This window comes from Hibiscus syriacus, unplaced genomic scaffold (genome assembly GCF_006381635.1).
Source record: "Hibiscus syriacus cultivar Baekdansim isolate YM2019G1 unplaced genomic scaffold, ASM638163v2 tig00110213_pilon, whole genome shotgun sequence".
In the NCBI taxonomy this organism is placed as follows: Eukaryota; Viridiplantae; Streptophyta; class Magnoliopsida; order Malvales; family Malvaceae; genus Hibiscus; species Hibiscus syriacus.
In genome coordinates, this window is record NW_024062630.1 from 525,804 (window position 1) to 542,452 (window position 16,649).

The window sequence follows — 16,649 nt, forward strand, 5'->3', positions numbered from 1 at the left end:
TAGGGTCCTTGTCAGGTTCATGGTCTTGTTTGAAACAAGGATAAAATAACTCAAGACCATGAGTTTTAAAAAAAAACATTATCTACCGTTTACAATGCCAGGGTTCATTCACAGAATTCAATTATAGTTGATTGTTTTATGTTTTTCGATAGGATTTGTGATTTGTAGAGTGTCCCCTGTTGATCATCAACATGAGCGGAGTTGTTGTTAGATCCCACTTGTTTCTTCTTGTTTTTTTTAAGTTTCTTTCCTTTTTCAAAGTCAGTGGATGGGGATGAATACAGTGAGACGCAAAACCCCGCCGTCCTTCCCGAGTAACGACCTCATCCACCAACGGATTACCAATATTACCACGTTTTTTATCAAAGATATCGGCAGCGATTTGAGCTTCTGCATAAAGAATGTGTAGTTCTTTCACATTTTGCTGTTGGTTGGTCTCTCTGTCTTCATTCCTTAGTGAACTAGTGGTTATGTCTTCTTTCTTTCCAGGAAAGAAGATTGAATGGAGCATTTAATTTTAACAAAAAATATGGATTTCATTACCAATTGTATCAAGAAAACAAAAGGTATGAAGCTTTATCCGGGTGAAATACTATGCCCTTGAACTTGCCACATTATGAATGATTTGTGAAAGTTAATAGAACTGCAATTTGAAATCCTGGGTTGACGGATGTGAACCGGGATGGGGTTTGTTTGTTGACCGGACAGGACTTCGAACTGAAAGATGAAAATAACATGCTTCCAGGACCACAGATTGTCAACCTTGTTGTGAAGGATTCTTTTGCCCAAGGGGGCTTGCTTGCATGATACGTAAGTACCCATGGTATTTTGTGATGGAAGCTAATAAAAAAAACTGGAATATATATTGATAGAAGTGGAACTGAATGAAGAAATTTATTGTCTTTTCCATGTTCATGCAAAATGAAGCATGCCCTTTAGGTTCTTATTGTCCGCTTGCATCGCTGAATAAATCTACCGGAGTTGTGATCCGTAAGTTTTTTGTGATGAAGCTAATAAAAAAACTGGAATTATATATTGATAGAAGTGGAACTGAATGAAGAACATTTATTGTCTTTTCCATGTTCATGCAAAATGAAGCATGCCCTTTAGGTTCTTATTGTCCGCTTGCATCGCTGAATAAATCTACCGGAGTTTGTGATCCGTAAGTTCATCTCTTTTCTTCTACTTTCACATGATCTTACCGTGTACGATAGGCATTGCGTTTTATTGGTCGAAAATTTTTGCAGATATAATTACCAAATTCCCCTGGAAAGCCGAACCACAGTTGCGGCACTGCCGATATTTGGGCCGATGTTGGGAGTAGTACTTCGATGTTCTGTTCGCCAGGATCATACTGCCCTGATACCCTTAACAAAATTTCTTGCAGTCAGGGGTATTTACTTTTATCCCTGAACTCATAGCATCGATAAAGTTGTTTCCAGAACTTGTATCTATCTCAAGATAGCATACGTGATTTGATGATATTATGAAAATACTCCATGCGTGCAGTTTACGTTTACTGATAAGTTCCTTTGATGCAATTTTAGGCATTACTGCAGAAAGGGTTCCACCACCCAAATTTGTAAGTTTGTTTCTTTTCTTATTATTTGTATAACAGACAGACTTCCTGGTAGTTTACTTTGAATTTTTATTCACATTTTTCCCCTAAACTCACAATGTTTGAGTGTGTAAGTGCTTCAAAAGTATATCCTTTGAATCACCGTGGAAGATTTGTTGGAAATGATTTATGAACCACAAAATTTATTTGCAATTCCGTACCATTGATTCTATCAACATTCCTTGCTCCAAGCCTTAAGGTGTCTAACTTACAGTTGATGCATATGCAGCAACGTTTTGCTGAATGCTGTTGGTTCATTTAACAAAAGATGGATATCCCTTTTAATTGGATTTCTGTGAATACTTTGCAGCTTGCTTCAAATTAACTACCTGCAATCCGAATACGTCGAACCAGAATATTCATGGTTATGGCGTCATGCTTTTCGTAAGTGGTTTACTAACTTGTCTTTGATTATGCAGAATTAAATTGCGTTCCTTTTTCTCTGTAATAGCATCTATTTTAGCTTTGCTGTAGCACCGTTTTTGACGAGTTGACCGTTGCACCTCTTTGTTGAATAAGTAGGTTGGACTCAGTCTTCTGCTGCTCATTATTTATAATTTCTCCGATCAAGTTATTAGTACTAAAGAAGAAGACAGGCTAAGTCCCGAGAAGCAGCGGCGAAGCATGTGCGTGAAACTGCACAAGCTAGGGAAAGGTGGAAAGCAGCAAAAGATGTTGCGAAGAAGGGAGGTTGGCAGTCTCAGCTTTCGAAGACATTTTCTCGAGCAAGATCACAAAGGCGACCTGAACAGACGAAGGCATCGGGTGCTAGTAAGTCTACTGAACCTGAGTTACCAGAGCAAGTACCTAGAGGTTCAAAAGACAAGAAAAAGGAACCAGGCGACCTCACAAAACTGATGCATTCCCTTGAAGACGACGATTCCAAAAGTAATGAGGGTATTGATGTGCATATTGGAGGGGAAAATGTGAAAAAACAAGCACCAAAGGGTAAACAGTTGCATACTCAAAGTCAAATATTCAAGTATGCCTATGGTCAAATTGAGAAGGAAAAAGCACAACAGAACCAGAATCTGACCTTCTCAGGAATAATATCAATGGCTACAGATAGCAATATCCGGACCAGGCCTATGATTGAGATTATTTTAAGGATCTAACCCTCACTTTGAAGAAGAACAATAAACATCTGCTCAGGTGTGTCACCGGGAAACTCAGTCCTGGTCGTGTATCCGCAGTTATGGGCCCATCAGGAGCCGGGAAAACTACTTTTCTATCTGCTTTGACAGGGAAAACTGCTGATGGATGCACTGTTACAGGCCTGATTCTTGTGAACGGAAAAAACGAACCTATCCAAGCATATAAGAAAAATTGGATATGTTCCTCAAGATGATATAGTGCATGGAAACTTGACAGTAGAGGAGAACCTTCGATTCAGTGCAAGGTGCAGGTATGTGCTTTCAAACTTGTGATACAATCTAACAGTAGCTATCATCTCATCAGCTTTTTTATAAAGACAGCTCAGTTTCAGACAGCATACCATTCTGTAGCTGGTTGATCATAGAATTCAAAGATGCATCATACGTCTTGTGTTATATTAGAAGACCTTTGCTCGATTATAATCACCAGTTCTGTAATCTTGGTTGTATTGGTATTCCTTGGAATTGTTAGGTTGATGCAGTATATGTGCTTCATGCAATTTAAATTAAAAGAAAATTGTGAAAATCAGGAAGATTTTTTATGAAATAATTATAACCGGTACCAATTTAGCTCAAACAACATGGTAGATTTTCCAACGGACTACTTTACAAATGGTCATGTTGTAAATAACCATCCATGTAGAACATAGTTATTGTCTTTATGTTTGATACTTTGCATCCTATAAGTTTCATTCTTACTTTATTATTTTGGTGGATTCTACTTCATTGAAGACTATCTGCGCACCTGCCAAAACCCGATAAAGTTTTGGTTATCGAAAGGGTGATTGAGTCCTTGGGATTACAGCCAGTAAGAGATTCAATTGTTGGGACAGTGGAGAAGAGAGGGATCTCCGGAGGCCAGAGAAAACGTGTAAATGTTGGACTAGAGATGGTTATGGAACCTTCTTTATTGATCTTGGATGAACCTACTACTGGGTTAGACAGTTCTTCATCACAGTTGCTCCTTCGAGCTCTTCGACGTGAAGCTCTTGAAGGAGTAAACATCTGCATGGTACTTCACCAACCAAGGTACGATTCTTTCTAAAAGCCAAAGGCTGAAATTACATCAAGAAATAGCTGCATTTCGGTTTTCCAATTTGTAAAGCTAATTGTTAGTTTCTTCGGATTCAGCTATGCCTTGTTCAAGATGTTTGATGATTTAATACTTCTAGCCAAAGGTGGTCTGATTGCATATCTTGGACCTGTGAAGAAGCTTGAAGAATACTTTTCCAGCATAGGGATCGATGTACCTGACCGCGTCAATCCTCCAGACCACTTAATCGACATTCTGGAAGGGATCGAGAAGCCAGCATCAGTGACCCGTGAACAGCTTCCTGTCCGATGGATGTACATAATGGCTACTCAGTACCAGTGGATATGCTCGATTTGACTGAAGGACTTGCCACACCCTCTGGTTCAAATAAATACTTCTGGTGGACAATCTTTTCCGCAGACATGCCTGAAGATTCAAAAAGTAGTGTCTCGAAATTTAAACTTATCAAACAGAAAAACCGGGTATATTTCGCCAGTACAGATACTTCCTTGGCAGGTATAAGCCAACACCAGTGTTCCCATCATATGAATATTTGTTATGTATCAAACACCTAGATGTAAAGGGATGGCCTCCTTGTAGATTGAATTAAATGATTTACCCTATGGCAAAATTTCAGGGTTCTTAAACAGAGACTACGAGAAGGTCAGATGCAAGCCGTTGATTTAATGATCCTACTACTTGCTGGAGCCTGCTTAGGAACACTTGCCAAAGTCACGGATGAAACACTGGATAACGCTGGCTACACATATTCAGTCATTGCAGTATGTAAGTCAAACCAAAAAAAAGAAACTTGGCTAACATACTCATGCTATCATTGTGTTCTCAACTTAAATCACCTTCGTTCGCAGCACTGTTATCAATGATCGCAGCGTTGAGAACGTATTCACTCGATAAGTTAGAATACAAAAGGGAGACCGAAGCTGGGATCAGCAGCCTGGCTCATTTCTTATCCAAAGACACAATCGATAACTTCAACGTCATTATAAAACCAGTGGCATATCTATCAATGTTCTACTTCTTCAACAATCCAAGATCAAGCTTCGAAGATAACTACGTTATATTGATGTGCCTTGTTTACTGTGTCACTGGTATGGCTTATATATTAGCCATTGCTTTTATACCTAGTCTAGCCCAACTGGTATGTTCTAGAAAGCTTTATCATTACATCAACTAATGGAATATTGGCTGTTTTCTCTGAATTATTATTTTAGCTAATGAGCATCATAATTTCTTTCCTCAGTGGGCAGCGCTTGTTCCTGTTGTTTTGACTCTAGTTGCAAACCAGGGAAAAGATAGTATGGTTCAGAAATATTTTGGCAAATTTTGCTACACCAAATGGGCTCTGGAAGCTTTTGTCATTTCAAATGCTGAAAGGTTAATAATGTCTTCCCTCTTTTCCTTTCCCTATCTGACATGATCTCAAAAAATAATTCTAACATTTGATAATTTTAATCTTCTTAGATATTTTAATTTCAAATGTTTATTCTAACACAAAAGATTCTCTGTGTATAAAAACTGTTAGCCAACAAATGATTAACACTTCAAAATAAAGATCTTTTTATTATAAAATAAAATGTTGGAGTCAAAATATTCAGAAAAAGAGTCAAAATTGACTATTTAATCAAACATTAGTGTACTTTTGTCTTAAAACAAAAAGTTCAAGACCAAAATACTAAAACAAAAGGAATAAAAGTCAACTATTTAGTCGAACGGTAGGATATTTTGTTTGACATTATACTTTTTTTTTAATTCTGTTTAAGTATTAGTGTATAGATAAGATCTTACCATAACGATATTTTTATCTTAACAAAAAGTATATTCATATTTGACATTTATATGATGAAATCTATCGAGTATAGATGCAAATCGAATCTCGGGATCATCCAAGAACAAGTTATACTGTAATGTGGAGTTTGAATAAGAGATCCTGAATATGTTTATTTTTAGGTACTCTGGAGTTTGGCTATTAACTCGTTGCAAATCGTTGGAATCTGGGGGTTATAATCTCGATGACTACTCTCTTTGTTTAATCGTCCTTGTTATCAATGGCGTTATCGCTCGCATTGTAGCTTTATTATACTTAAAACCAGATGAGTTTGGAGAAGAATGCAGCCTTTTTTTTTGTTGGTATAAAAAGAAACTCAGCATGAAACGTAGAAGAAAAGTGGGGAAAATTAATGGTTAACAGTTATAACTCGTATCAATGAATTTTGTGTTGTATTTTTTTGGTATAAATTTTAATGTATTAAACATTCGTTTCATGATATAAATTCTAATTTTGTTAATATACTTGTATTTGTAGTTTATTTTTTTATATAATACTCTCTTCAGGGTTAATATACTAATTGTTATATATAATAAATAAATATTTGTGGGATCTATCGGAAGTTCCCTAATCAAATCCAAAGTTGTGCTGATAAAATAATATTCATCAAGCATGCTCCTCCAGACAATCATAATTTTTCTTACCAAGACCACTTGAAGATGCAACACCAAGTGCTATCCACCATAGTCCAAATCGAATATAATGAGAAACTTCTGGACTGATGAAAAATGCAATGAAGATATCAACAGTTAAGTATTGGCTACAGCATTTCTGAAAGAGGCCCCAACCGGCGAAGGAGGGAGGCGTTTGGTGGAGGAAAGGTGTTTGCCGATGGGAATGGTGAAGCATAAATATAGACTAACGAAGGTCAAAAATGAACTTTCAAAAGTCTAAAGTTCAAATTTAAAATTTAAAATTTAAAATTAAAAAAATGTTAATGTGTCAAATCAATAATCTAGCAGAGTGACAAAATATAATCCGAAAAAATAAATGATCAAAACTAAATTTATTGAAAACCAGTGATTAAATCGAACAGATCAAATATAAAAGGGAATATCCGTGTAGTTTACCCAAAATATTATTTATAGTTTGGTTCAATTGCTAAAGAGTGGACTCTTTTTAGAAGGGTATCGGCTTCAATACTCCCGAAAGTCTCTTCCCCCCCCCCTGTTACATTCTTTGTGGCTTTCTGCTGTTCTCAACTTCTCTTACGAACATTCCCTTCTTCTTCTTTTCCTTTTTCTTTAACTTAATAGTCTGCTCCGTCTATTAAAGGTCAGGTTTTTTCATTTAATTTACTTTTTTTCTTTCTGGATTGTATTGGTTTAAAAATTTCTTAAAGGGTTTTCTTTTGAGCTGAAAATTAAGTAGGTCGGAGTGTGATAAGTGGTTAGCCTTCGGTTGGCGGATGCACGAGGTATGTTTGATTCTTACTGCCTATTTGGCTCCTGAGAGAACATCAGGTAAAGAAAATTTTGTTTTCTTTATTGTCTGTTTGCTGATATTATCTTCTCCCTTTATTCTGCTGAGTTTAGAAGAAAAAAAAAGGAAATTGTAGACGAACTGAACAGCTCGAGTAGACTCATTTCACTGTAAATATATATATTTCTCTACGAAATCTGAGTATAAAGCCTCAATAATTGGTCTCTTTGGATAAAAGATAACCTGCAGATCATAATCCCCCCCCCTTTCCTTTTTATTGTGAAATCCTACTTGAAATTTGATAAACTTTATTTTCATCTTTTGCACTAAAATGAAATTACTTTATTTTCCTTTACTTTTAAGCTTCATTGAAAGTGCTTGTGTGGATCTGTGCTTGAAATAGTGTTTGTTTCCTGGTGTTTAAATTAAACTTATTTGTTGTTTACTAATGTTTTAATTTCCATCTTTGGTTTAATTAATAATTGGAGACATGAATGCAAGCTAGGAATTGTAGTACAAGCTAAGGTTATATAACATGAAAACAGAAGGGAAACCACATTTAAAGAAGCTTGCTGATGTAAAATGTCAAAGGGTAAGAAACTTCTCTTTAATCTTTTCAATTAATCCATCCTTTGTTTCTCTGTTTTGCATGCCACTTGCCATTGATACTTGGTTACCTCTACGGTCTCTGGCTGCATTTTCACATCTTTTGCTTGAGCTATTCTTCATACATAAGGATGTAAATTTGATAAATACTATATTGCTCCCCACCCTCCTTCCCCTGCTTTTGATCTCTGGATGTAGGTGGATGGGTCCATTGTTTCTGGCTTGGAAGAAGCAACTCAAGTTGAGCATTTACTTGCAGAACCTAAAAGTGAGCATGTTTCAGTAGACGGAGTATGTTTTGGGAAGGAAAACTTAGAGAAACACTTGAAAATGGAGGACTTCTTCTCTTGCGCTCTTGATTACAGATGGAAAATTAATTGTGGTAAAACTCTTCAACAACTTGTCACTGTTCTTTTTGCCAATTCCCCCATTTCAAAAATTAAAAAGGAAAAGAAATCTTTGAAGTGCTTTCATTTTTATCAATGTTAAGATTGCAGAAGCATCTAGAATCTTTGATAAGTACTCTATGATGGATTTGTCTCATCCTCTTTCAGTGCACAGCTATTTACAGGGAGGAAAATTCAAAACAAGGAGCAAAGACCATGTATTTAATGTGTGAAATTGCTAACTGCTCTTGTAGAATGATTGTGCTCAACTTTGCGCTGTACTTAGTTTTGAAGATGCAGAACCAACATCAATCGTGCTTTAAACTGGTTAAAGAATTGTTACTGGTGATTTAGGCTTTTAAATTATAATTGTTTGTTTGAACTGATATAATTCTGCTTAGTATCTGTCTTTATTTGTTTTCCTCATTAGTTGGCTTGCATAACTCTAAAGCTATTATAATCGTTAATGTCGTAGAAATTATGACTTGTGGACTGGATGGCAGGGTGGTATTGGCCATTCTAAGATTTGATTTTAAGTAATGGATAGTCATAATCATTTCAAGACATGAAAATTATGGCACAAAGGGATGCAGGGACAGACATTGATTAATTTTCTAAGATTTGATGTTTATACATTGTTATCAAATATTAAAAAGGACAAGACATTATACAATGGTATAAACTAGACATTAACTTTACAATCTCTTGGTTGACACATGAAAACCTTTGTTCAGATTTTTATTTGCAATTTCGCTTGTTACTCTTCTGATGATGTTAATATTGTTTGTGATTTCTGATAAGGTGAGCTCTATAGTCAAGGAGGAGATGATTCGAAGCTTGAAGTATGTATTGTTTTCTTCTTGAGGCTTTTGTCACATCCAAGCCATTCTTTGATGCATTATTTCCTTTTATTTTTCGTCTTATGATTTTTTGGTTGTTTTGGTTTTCCTTACTTTTGTTATACATTTTTGTTGTGTATTGTATTTACTGCATGTAAGCATGCATAGGTGATATGCTGATATCCGATGAAATGTTGCTTTAGTAGGTTCTTGATGGATTGCTTGATGAAGTGGATGATGTTCAAGCAGCCAATGATCTGTCTGCTGCATGTAAAGGTTTTCAGTTGGGTGAGTATTAATTGTCTACCTGGTGTGCTAAAGCACATGATTCGCATCTATAGTGGTTCCTCTACTTTTCCCTCAAGTGCAGATATTGAATTTCCTGAAAAGTTTTCTGAATCGGATTGTGCTCTCATGAAGGATCAAATTTGCGTAACTTGAATTCACAAAGTCATACCCCCAGGTTTAGTGGAAGTTGTAGCAGTGCTGGTTGCATATCAGAACCATCAGTTGCTACTGTTAAAGAATCCAACAGCCAGAATGGTGTGCTCAAGAAGATGGTAGGTCGTGATTACATCATACCTTCAAGAGCAAATTTGGTTGTCAGGCTCCAGTTATGGACACTATTCGGCCTACTATAGAACATATGCAAAGTTTTTATGAGCCTGATGATGATGAAAAGCCTTTAGTAAGTTTCATATTGTCTACTAAGAATGTAAAAAGCTCTGTTGAAGTAATAAAAGGTGGCACCCTTTTAAGACAGAAGCGACTGAGGAAGCCTACTAGTAGGTATATTGAAGAGTTTTCTAGAAATTCTACTACTTCTGGAAAGAAGTGCCTTAAAGTTGGATCACAAGGAGACCTTCCTCAGGTGGCGTCTGAACCCCTGCGACAGAGAGGACGCCTTAAGAAAATTGTGCCAAAATTGGTATGGGTAGTTCCATTGTTGCATCCTTATTCTTTATGCTTCTGTTCATCTTTTATTTATATTTAGATATTGGCCTTTAATACCGTGTGGTGAACGTTGCAACCAGAAAATTTCAAGTAATGAGGAAAAAAAACAAATATTAATAGATGCTTGATGCAGATTGGTTATAATTTTCTGGTAACAGATATGTGTTGACATCCTGGGAGGGTTTTTTTTTTTTTTTTGCTGCTTTTAATTGAAGAATTATGGCATCATATATGCACCAATATAGTGATACTGCTACTTACCCATGGAACTTTTATTTGAACTATATTTTTTATGTGAGATTTCCTTCTATGAAAATTATTGAATTGGGAAAACAGAAGACAAATGACCATCAAGGAGTTGATGCTTTTGTTCGTTCTTCACTACATTTTTCTTTAACTTGGAGTGAACCCTACAACTTCCTTAAGCGTGATAACTTGAAAATGTGAGGTTATTTTATCGCTTTCTGTGCAGGAACTTGAATCTGATTCTGAGCCCTTTTCATCTGAATCCGAAGATGAGCAAAAGAGAACCAAAAGATCCAAAACGGCTTGTGATAGGAGGAAGCATCAAAGGATGTGGATCCTTGCGGAGGTGATTAAGTTGGTTGATGGGATTGCTCAATATGGTGTTGGAAGATGGATGATGTAAAAAGGCTTCTATTTGCATCATCTGCTCATCGAACACCAGTTGATCTGAGGGTACCTCACTGCTATATCCAATCATATGGTTCCCCATTGTTTTCAAAAATTGAATTATTTTTAAATAAGTATGCTCTGTACAGGACAAATGGCGAAATCTAAGGTCTAGCTCTGCATAAACACAACAGGAGAGAGGTTTGCTTCCTGCCTTTCTTTTTTTGGCTTCATTTACTTCCACCTGGATAGGATGGTAGTCTTCTCTTTAATTGTTTGTTGCTCTAAATTATTCAGTTTGTTTTATACTAGTCCCTTGATTGCGAGTTTGCAGTTATCTCTTCAGATTACTGAGTACGGAATTTGAATTCCAAATGCTTGGAGTCATATATTTATATCACTGAGAGGGCTAAGAGTGTGATCTTCTGCATGTCAATGTGTTCAGCATTAAGACTGTTTATACTGTATCTTATGCTATGATTCATTGTTTAAACTGTTAGTTCAGTGTGAGACTAAGCCAAACGCATGCTGTACGTCACCTACCATTGCCTGTGGTATGCCGTATCCATGAACTGGCAACCATTCATCCATATTCAATGGCCCGCTGCCCTAAAAAACTATCTGATCATTATGTTCCTTCGTCCAAACAACCGAGAACAACAGCTAAAGTCACTCCATTTAAATTTACGTAGGATGAAGTGCGGTTGAAGAAAGTTTTGTAATTTGCTGCAAAGCAAAAACATGCAATCCAAAAATGTACTTAGATCATTAGCAAATATCGGGTAAATGTTACACCAAGTGGCTTGAGCTTATATTTAAAGAATAGCATTTTCATTTCATATCGTTTGCCTGGTTGTTAATGGCATTATATAAGTGTTGAACAATGCACGCGTATATGTATATTAGATTTAACCCTCTGAATTCAAGTGTTAAAAAGCCATGAAAAAGGCTTTTTACCTTGTTTTTTCTGAGTAGGAAGCATGGAAAGGAATTAATGGGAAATGGGAACAGCCGTGGGTTGAGCGAATGAAATAAAGTGAGTAGAGGATGACAGCTAAGCGAAACACAAAATTGCAATCAAATCATTGGGAGTTTGGGAACACAACAGTAAGGCTTTGGGAGCCCCCAAAAGGAGATATTTTCTCCTTTAGAACCATGGCTTCATTTCCTATATTATTTTCAGTGGCATATTTAAAGCTTACAGTTAAGTGAGCTCATCAGTAAGTTCAAACGTGTTTTGTCAATGATTAAAAAATATTGTTAATGGATATTATCTTGTAATCATTCTAGATTATTAAAAATAAGCTTACGAGATTTATCTAGAGAAAGAGTAAAAAAATAATGGTTATGTGAAGGCTTATATATCTAACACCCAACCAATGATTCAGGACTCCTCTCGAAGACCATAACCCCATCCTATGGCTTATAACGAGCGTGGTTTGATGTTTCACCAACTCCCTGTTAGCTTGCTTTGGTGTTTCTCGATCAACTGATTTAGTGAGTTGTGTGAGCCATTTTGAAGAACTTTCATCAAACACGAGGGTGGCCCGATCCTCGTGTGAACGCATGCCCCTTTCACAGCTACTGTCCATACCATTCCCATCCCTATCACTAACTACAAATTCTTCCCTACAATGTCAGGCCTCTTCTATGCTATGACATTATTTTAAAATTTATTTAACAATAAAATATTTTATTTTAATACTCATCAACCAAACACGAGAGAAGTGTTCCATTTTTTTCTTACACCTCACAGTATGTCTAATTGCAAGATAAATATCACTTCCAAAGAAATTGCTTACAAAAGACCCAGATTAGAACTTTCAGTGTTTCAAATCAATTAAACACTTCAAAATAGATGTGCCAGTAAAGCCTTCTTGTTTGGAAAACAAGTCGAGACATTGATTGTCTTTCATGATCCAAAATAATATCTTTTCCGACATAAAATATCCCTGGAAAAAAACCGACAAGGCCAACGGTTCAACTGCATATATTCAACCAAATATTTTGGAAAACCAACAAAAAACCTGTAAAAAATCAGAATTCGAAATTGAGAATACTGTTTCAAAAATTGTATACACTTCATGCTTGATATGGATATTTTACTCTTTTACTTATATATATATATATATATAATTGAGAATCCTGTTAATATAATTCATTGAATATGGTAATGTTACGTATGCATATTTTTTATGCCTACTGGTCAGTCGGTAAGATATGGAGGCGAAAGATATTTAAGGAATGTCTCCAACTATCAACCATTAGCAATGACCCTAACCTAAGTTGTTTGTCTCCATTCCTTCTTTTTCATAATAAATAGTCAAATTACATGTGGCTTATTATTGCTTGTATCCATTAATTTTTTAAGATTTTCATCTCTATCGTAGCATGCGAAATGAGTATGAAAATATAACTTTCTAAGAACTCTCTCTCTCTCTATATATATATATGTACACACGAATTTTTATTTGACAATCACGTCTTCAAATTCTATAAGTTCATCAATCTCTTAAACAAATGGGTCAAAAATTAAAAATTAAAATCTATGAACCCTTATCTTGAAGATATGACCTCTCCGTTGTACGTGTGTGTGAATATTTATCCCATTACATGCATGCACAGACAGGGTGAGCCTGTGGACTATGTGCACCACCATCCAGATCCGAGATCTGATAACTTATAGCCGAAAAGTGAACAAAACCTACCCAAAACAACACATAAGAAAGAAAGAAAACTAATGCTTCCTTCTAGAGAAAATCTGCCGAAATTAATCAATTAGTGTTAGTGGGGGATTACCTCATTTTACACCATTTCACCGAACGTGATTTCCAGCTAAGAAATCTCCAACTCCCAAACAAAAAAAAAATAGTTTATCTACTTCAATCACATTCAATGGTTTTACTTTACATGAAGTTGACTGAAATGGGAGGCATAAATAAATTAATAAAAACCTTTAATTTTCACTAATTTTTTTAAAATTACAACTCACAATTATATCGATAATCTTAATCGAAATCAATTCTTACAGGTATTCGAAATTTGACTCAAATTAACTCAACACAATAAATCCCTATTAAGTTCATATACAATGAAATTTAAACCTAGAAAATATATGTATATTTTACTATTCAATGATATTATTGGATGAGATTAAAATATAATCGGTTGATATTAGATTAAAAAAAGTTAAAAATTGATCGTAACTGATAAATTTACCAAGGGTATAATTTTTTAAAATAAATTTGGTAACTTTTAAGTTGAAACCAATAATATTTATTTTTCATAATAAATAATGTAAATTGCATAATTATTCCCATTGCAATATAAAATTATCATTCATAAATTTGTAATTATAACTAAAATTATTACTAATTTTGTAACTTTTTAAAATAGACATGTAACATTTTAAATTAAAATCCATCGTAATATAGTATTTACGGTTGTAACCAAAATTGTTACCAACTATATAACTTTTTAGGTTGAACGGTATAATATTTTAGATTAAATTCATTATAAATTAATCTTAAATTAGATTATTGTTCAACTAAATCACACCGATAATACGAGTCACACTTACTAATCACTTGTCTGGAAGTTCAGGAATGAGATAATCTTTGAAGGTAGGAAGCTGAACATTTCCATGTTGCACTCCCTAACAAGGTACAGACTGGTTTCTTGGTTCGTGGCAAAATTTCATGATGTCCCTATTATGTTTGATTGTCTTGTGGGGAACCCAGCTTTAGCATATTTCTGGGTGTGTGGCAACACTGACGCTTCTTCGCTGTGTCCTCCTCCCAAGGGTTTTTTCAAGTTTAATGTAGATGGAGCTGTGGAGAAGTCTTGTAGTAAAGGGGGTATAGGTGGTATACTCAGGGATGAAGACGGGGCGGTGCTGGGAACTTTTTCGAGAGTGTTAGGTCGGGCCCTTCAATTTTGGATTAATTGTTGGCTATTAAAGCTGGTATATTATTCTTCTTGAAGTCAAGTTGGAGCTCGAGGGTAGACTTATGTTGGAGAGCGATAGTAGTAAAGCGGTAGATTGGATCAAATGGTCGAGTTCTTGTCCTAAGCTATTTAACTCGCTGGTCAAGGAAATTGTTTCCTTGGTAGAAAATATGAATGTTATTGTAAAACATGTTAGTAGAGTTGTGAATTGTAAAGCGGATGAATTAACTAAGATAGGAATTGGGTGAACTTGTGTTTCTTGGTTCTTATAGGTTGTTTTATCGCTCTTAGATGATTCTCATGTATTGGTTATAATGTACTTTTGTTCGTTGGTAATAAAATTTTGAGGCATTCTTTTTCTCCTTCCAATGTCCGTCGAGATACATTACGGTTCTTGACGGTTATGAAGGGAGTTTTAATGATACCTCTCTTTTTTATTAAAAAAAAATATATGTGAAGACCAATTAGTGGGATCGCACTTTGCCCAAGAAGCTTATCCCATCCCTCTTCCATATCTTATCTTTTCCACTTTCAACTTGTTGATGTATTAAATGGATTATGTGTCACTGTCTAGCATGTTCGTACACCTTCGTATTAAGACACAAATGCTAGTGCTATAAAGTTAAAAAGGAAGGGTACACCACTAGTACTTGTACATTTACACCTATCACAGGAAATATCATTATTAATATACTACCCGACATTTTGATAATTATGTTATTTCGACTCTTTACTTTTTAAAATATATTTGTATTTTAACACTTATTTGATTCTAATTAATTTATTCAATCCTTGATTCAATCGGTTAAAATGGTAGGCTCAATCTAGATTTTATATCAATGCCTAGAAGGTCATGTCAACTGTTTAATGCTGTCTTCAAAGGCACTCTTTTTAAATTCCACAGCTATATAACTCTTTCTTTCAACTCATCTGTTTCACCATCTAAGTTCTAACCCATATTGATCTTCATTTAAGATACAAGCCACTTTCTCCCTCCATCTACATGGTATACTAATAATTCCATAGGAAGAACATGAAAGAGAAGTTTCTCAAGGCATACCTTGCCAAATGGAGGAAGATGAGCAGTAGAGCCTACAACGTGACAGTTGCGAGTTCTGTTATAAGTGGGTGAATCAGCCAAACTCCATGCTTGAAGAGAGCTCAATCCCAAGAGATGTGCCAAAGGGTCACTTAGCAGTGTATGTTGGTGAAGACTATAAAAGGTTTGTGATTAAAATCACCTTGCTCAAGCATCCGCTTTTCAAGGCATTGCTGGATCGAGCTCGAGACGAGTATGGTTTGCCATTGATTCCAAACTCTGCATTCCTTGTGATGAAAGCCTCTTCCTCGATGTCGTTCGTGTGTTAACTCTCCGCAAGACTGCAGACTCCCGGTGTCTTTAGGATTTCATGATGGAACTTTGATTGATTCACGTGTACCAGTCCTAATGAGTAAAATTTTGTAACATAAATGCTTTAATCTATAAATGTAGTTCAATTGAAAAATATTAACCTCCGTTTGTACCTGTAAGTAAGCACACAGTATGATGCTAGAAGCAGGACCAGACCCCAGAAGTTCACAGCGTCTGAAGGTTTCCAGTCCTGGACTCCACCTTCATTTCAAACTCGACAATAATAACTGCTAAGCTAGCTAATCAAAGTAATAAATAGAATTACAGAATTATAGACAGTTATGTACAGTATCAAACAGAAGTAAACACTCTTTTCCCATCGTCCCGAGGTCAATTTTTTAGAGAAATTAGTACTAAGTAGAATTTTAAATGAGCCAAATCTATGTTGAAGTAAACACTCAATAAAAGGAACTCTCTTTTTGTCAACCAGAATAAAGAATCATGTTCAAAAGTGAAATATTGAATGCAGCATATGGATAATAAGAGAGTACGGCATTAAAGTGGCTCGAAAAAAGAATTAAGCTCAGATGTTATCTGAGAATACTTGCTCAGAGTACTAAAAATAGATGCCAGTCACTGCAAATGCAAGTTAAATGTTCTCCTAAGAGTCTATAACTCAGGGCAGTGTCGGTGTCCCTGATATTCACCTGAAATATTAAAGCAGGCTAAAAAGGCAAGCAATTAATCAAGATAGTTCAGATAGTCAAAAGTTCTCAAATTTCAGGAAATAATGATGCAAGAGTTCAGACCAAATTGGAAAGCAGAATGCTTGAAATCACAGCCAGTTACACCATCAGCG

The 16,649-nt window shown here is 35.6% G+C and overlaps 3 protein-coding genes across 10 annotated transcripts; all 3 read left to right on the plus strand.

Moving 5' to 3' along the window:
• Nucleotides 1–682: 682 nt before the first annotated feature.
• Nucleotides 683–6,011, plus strand: LOC120113658 (putative white-brown complex homolog protein 30). The gene is given in 19 exon segments (XM_039134736.1): nucleotides 683–687; nucleotides 746–810; nucleotides 1,099–1,162; nucleotides 1,248–1,258; nucleotides 1,261–1,393; nucleotides 1,548–1,582; nucleotides 1,929–2,002; nucleotides 2,141–2,204; nucleotides 2,207–2,716; nucleotides 2,719–2,941; nucleotides 2,943–3,023; nucleotides 3,505–3,801; nucleotides 3,904–4,118; nucleotides 4,121–4,246; nucleotides 4,279–4,321; nucleotides 4,443–4,591; nucleotides 4,675–4,964; nucleotides 5,067–5,200; nucleotides 5,774–6,011. Coding segments are annotated over 19 exon segments (2,757 nt in total).
• Nucleotides 6,012–6,791: 780 nt separating this feature from the next.
• LOC120113786 lies at nucleotides 6,792–9,726 on the plus strand. Of its 8 annotated transcripts, none has more exons than XM_039134842.1 (7): nucleotides 6,792–6,926; nucleotides 7,020–7,068; nucleotides 7,562–7,665; nucleotides 7,878–8,061; nucleotides 8,867–8,907; nucleotides 9,111–9,192; nucleotides 9,325–9,726. In XM_039134842.1, the coding sequence occupies exons 3-7, from the start codon at nucleotides 7,609–7,611 to the stop codon at nucleotides 9,543–9,545; spliced, it is 585 nt and encodes a 194-aa protein (XP_038990773.1). In that variant the 5' UTR covers nucleotides 6,792–6,926; nucleotides 7,020–7,068; nucleotides 7,562–7,608; the 3' UTR covers nucleotides 9,546–9,726. The 8 variants fall into 8 exon arrangements, with proteins under 8 accessions (XP_038990773.1, XP_038990772.1, XP_038990767.1 ...); XM_039134841.1 differs by having other exon boundaries at nucleotides 7,023–7,068; XM_039134836.1 differs by having other exon boundaries at nucleotides 6,792–7,114.
• LOC120113787 lies at nucleotides 9,543–10,522 on the plus strand. Its single transcript, XM_039134844.1, has 2 exons — nucleotides 9,543–9,832; nucleotides 10,331–10,522. Exons 1-2 carry the CDS (start codon nucleotides 9,551–9,553, stop codon nucleotides 10,505–10,507), a joined length of 459 nt encoding a protein of 152 aa, XP_038990775.1. The 5' UTR covers nucleotides 9,543–9,550; the 3' UTR covers nucleotides 10,508–10,522.
• The last annotated feature ends 6,127 nt before the right edge of the window (nucleotides 10,523–16,649 follow it).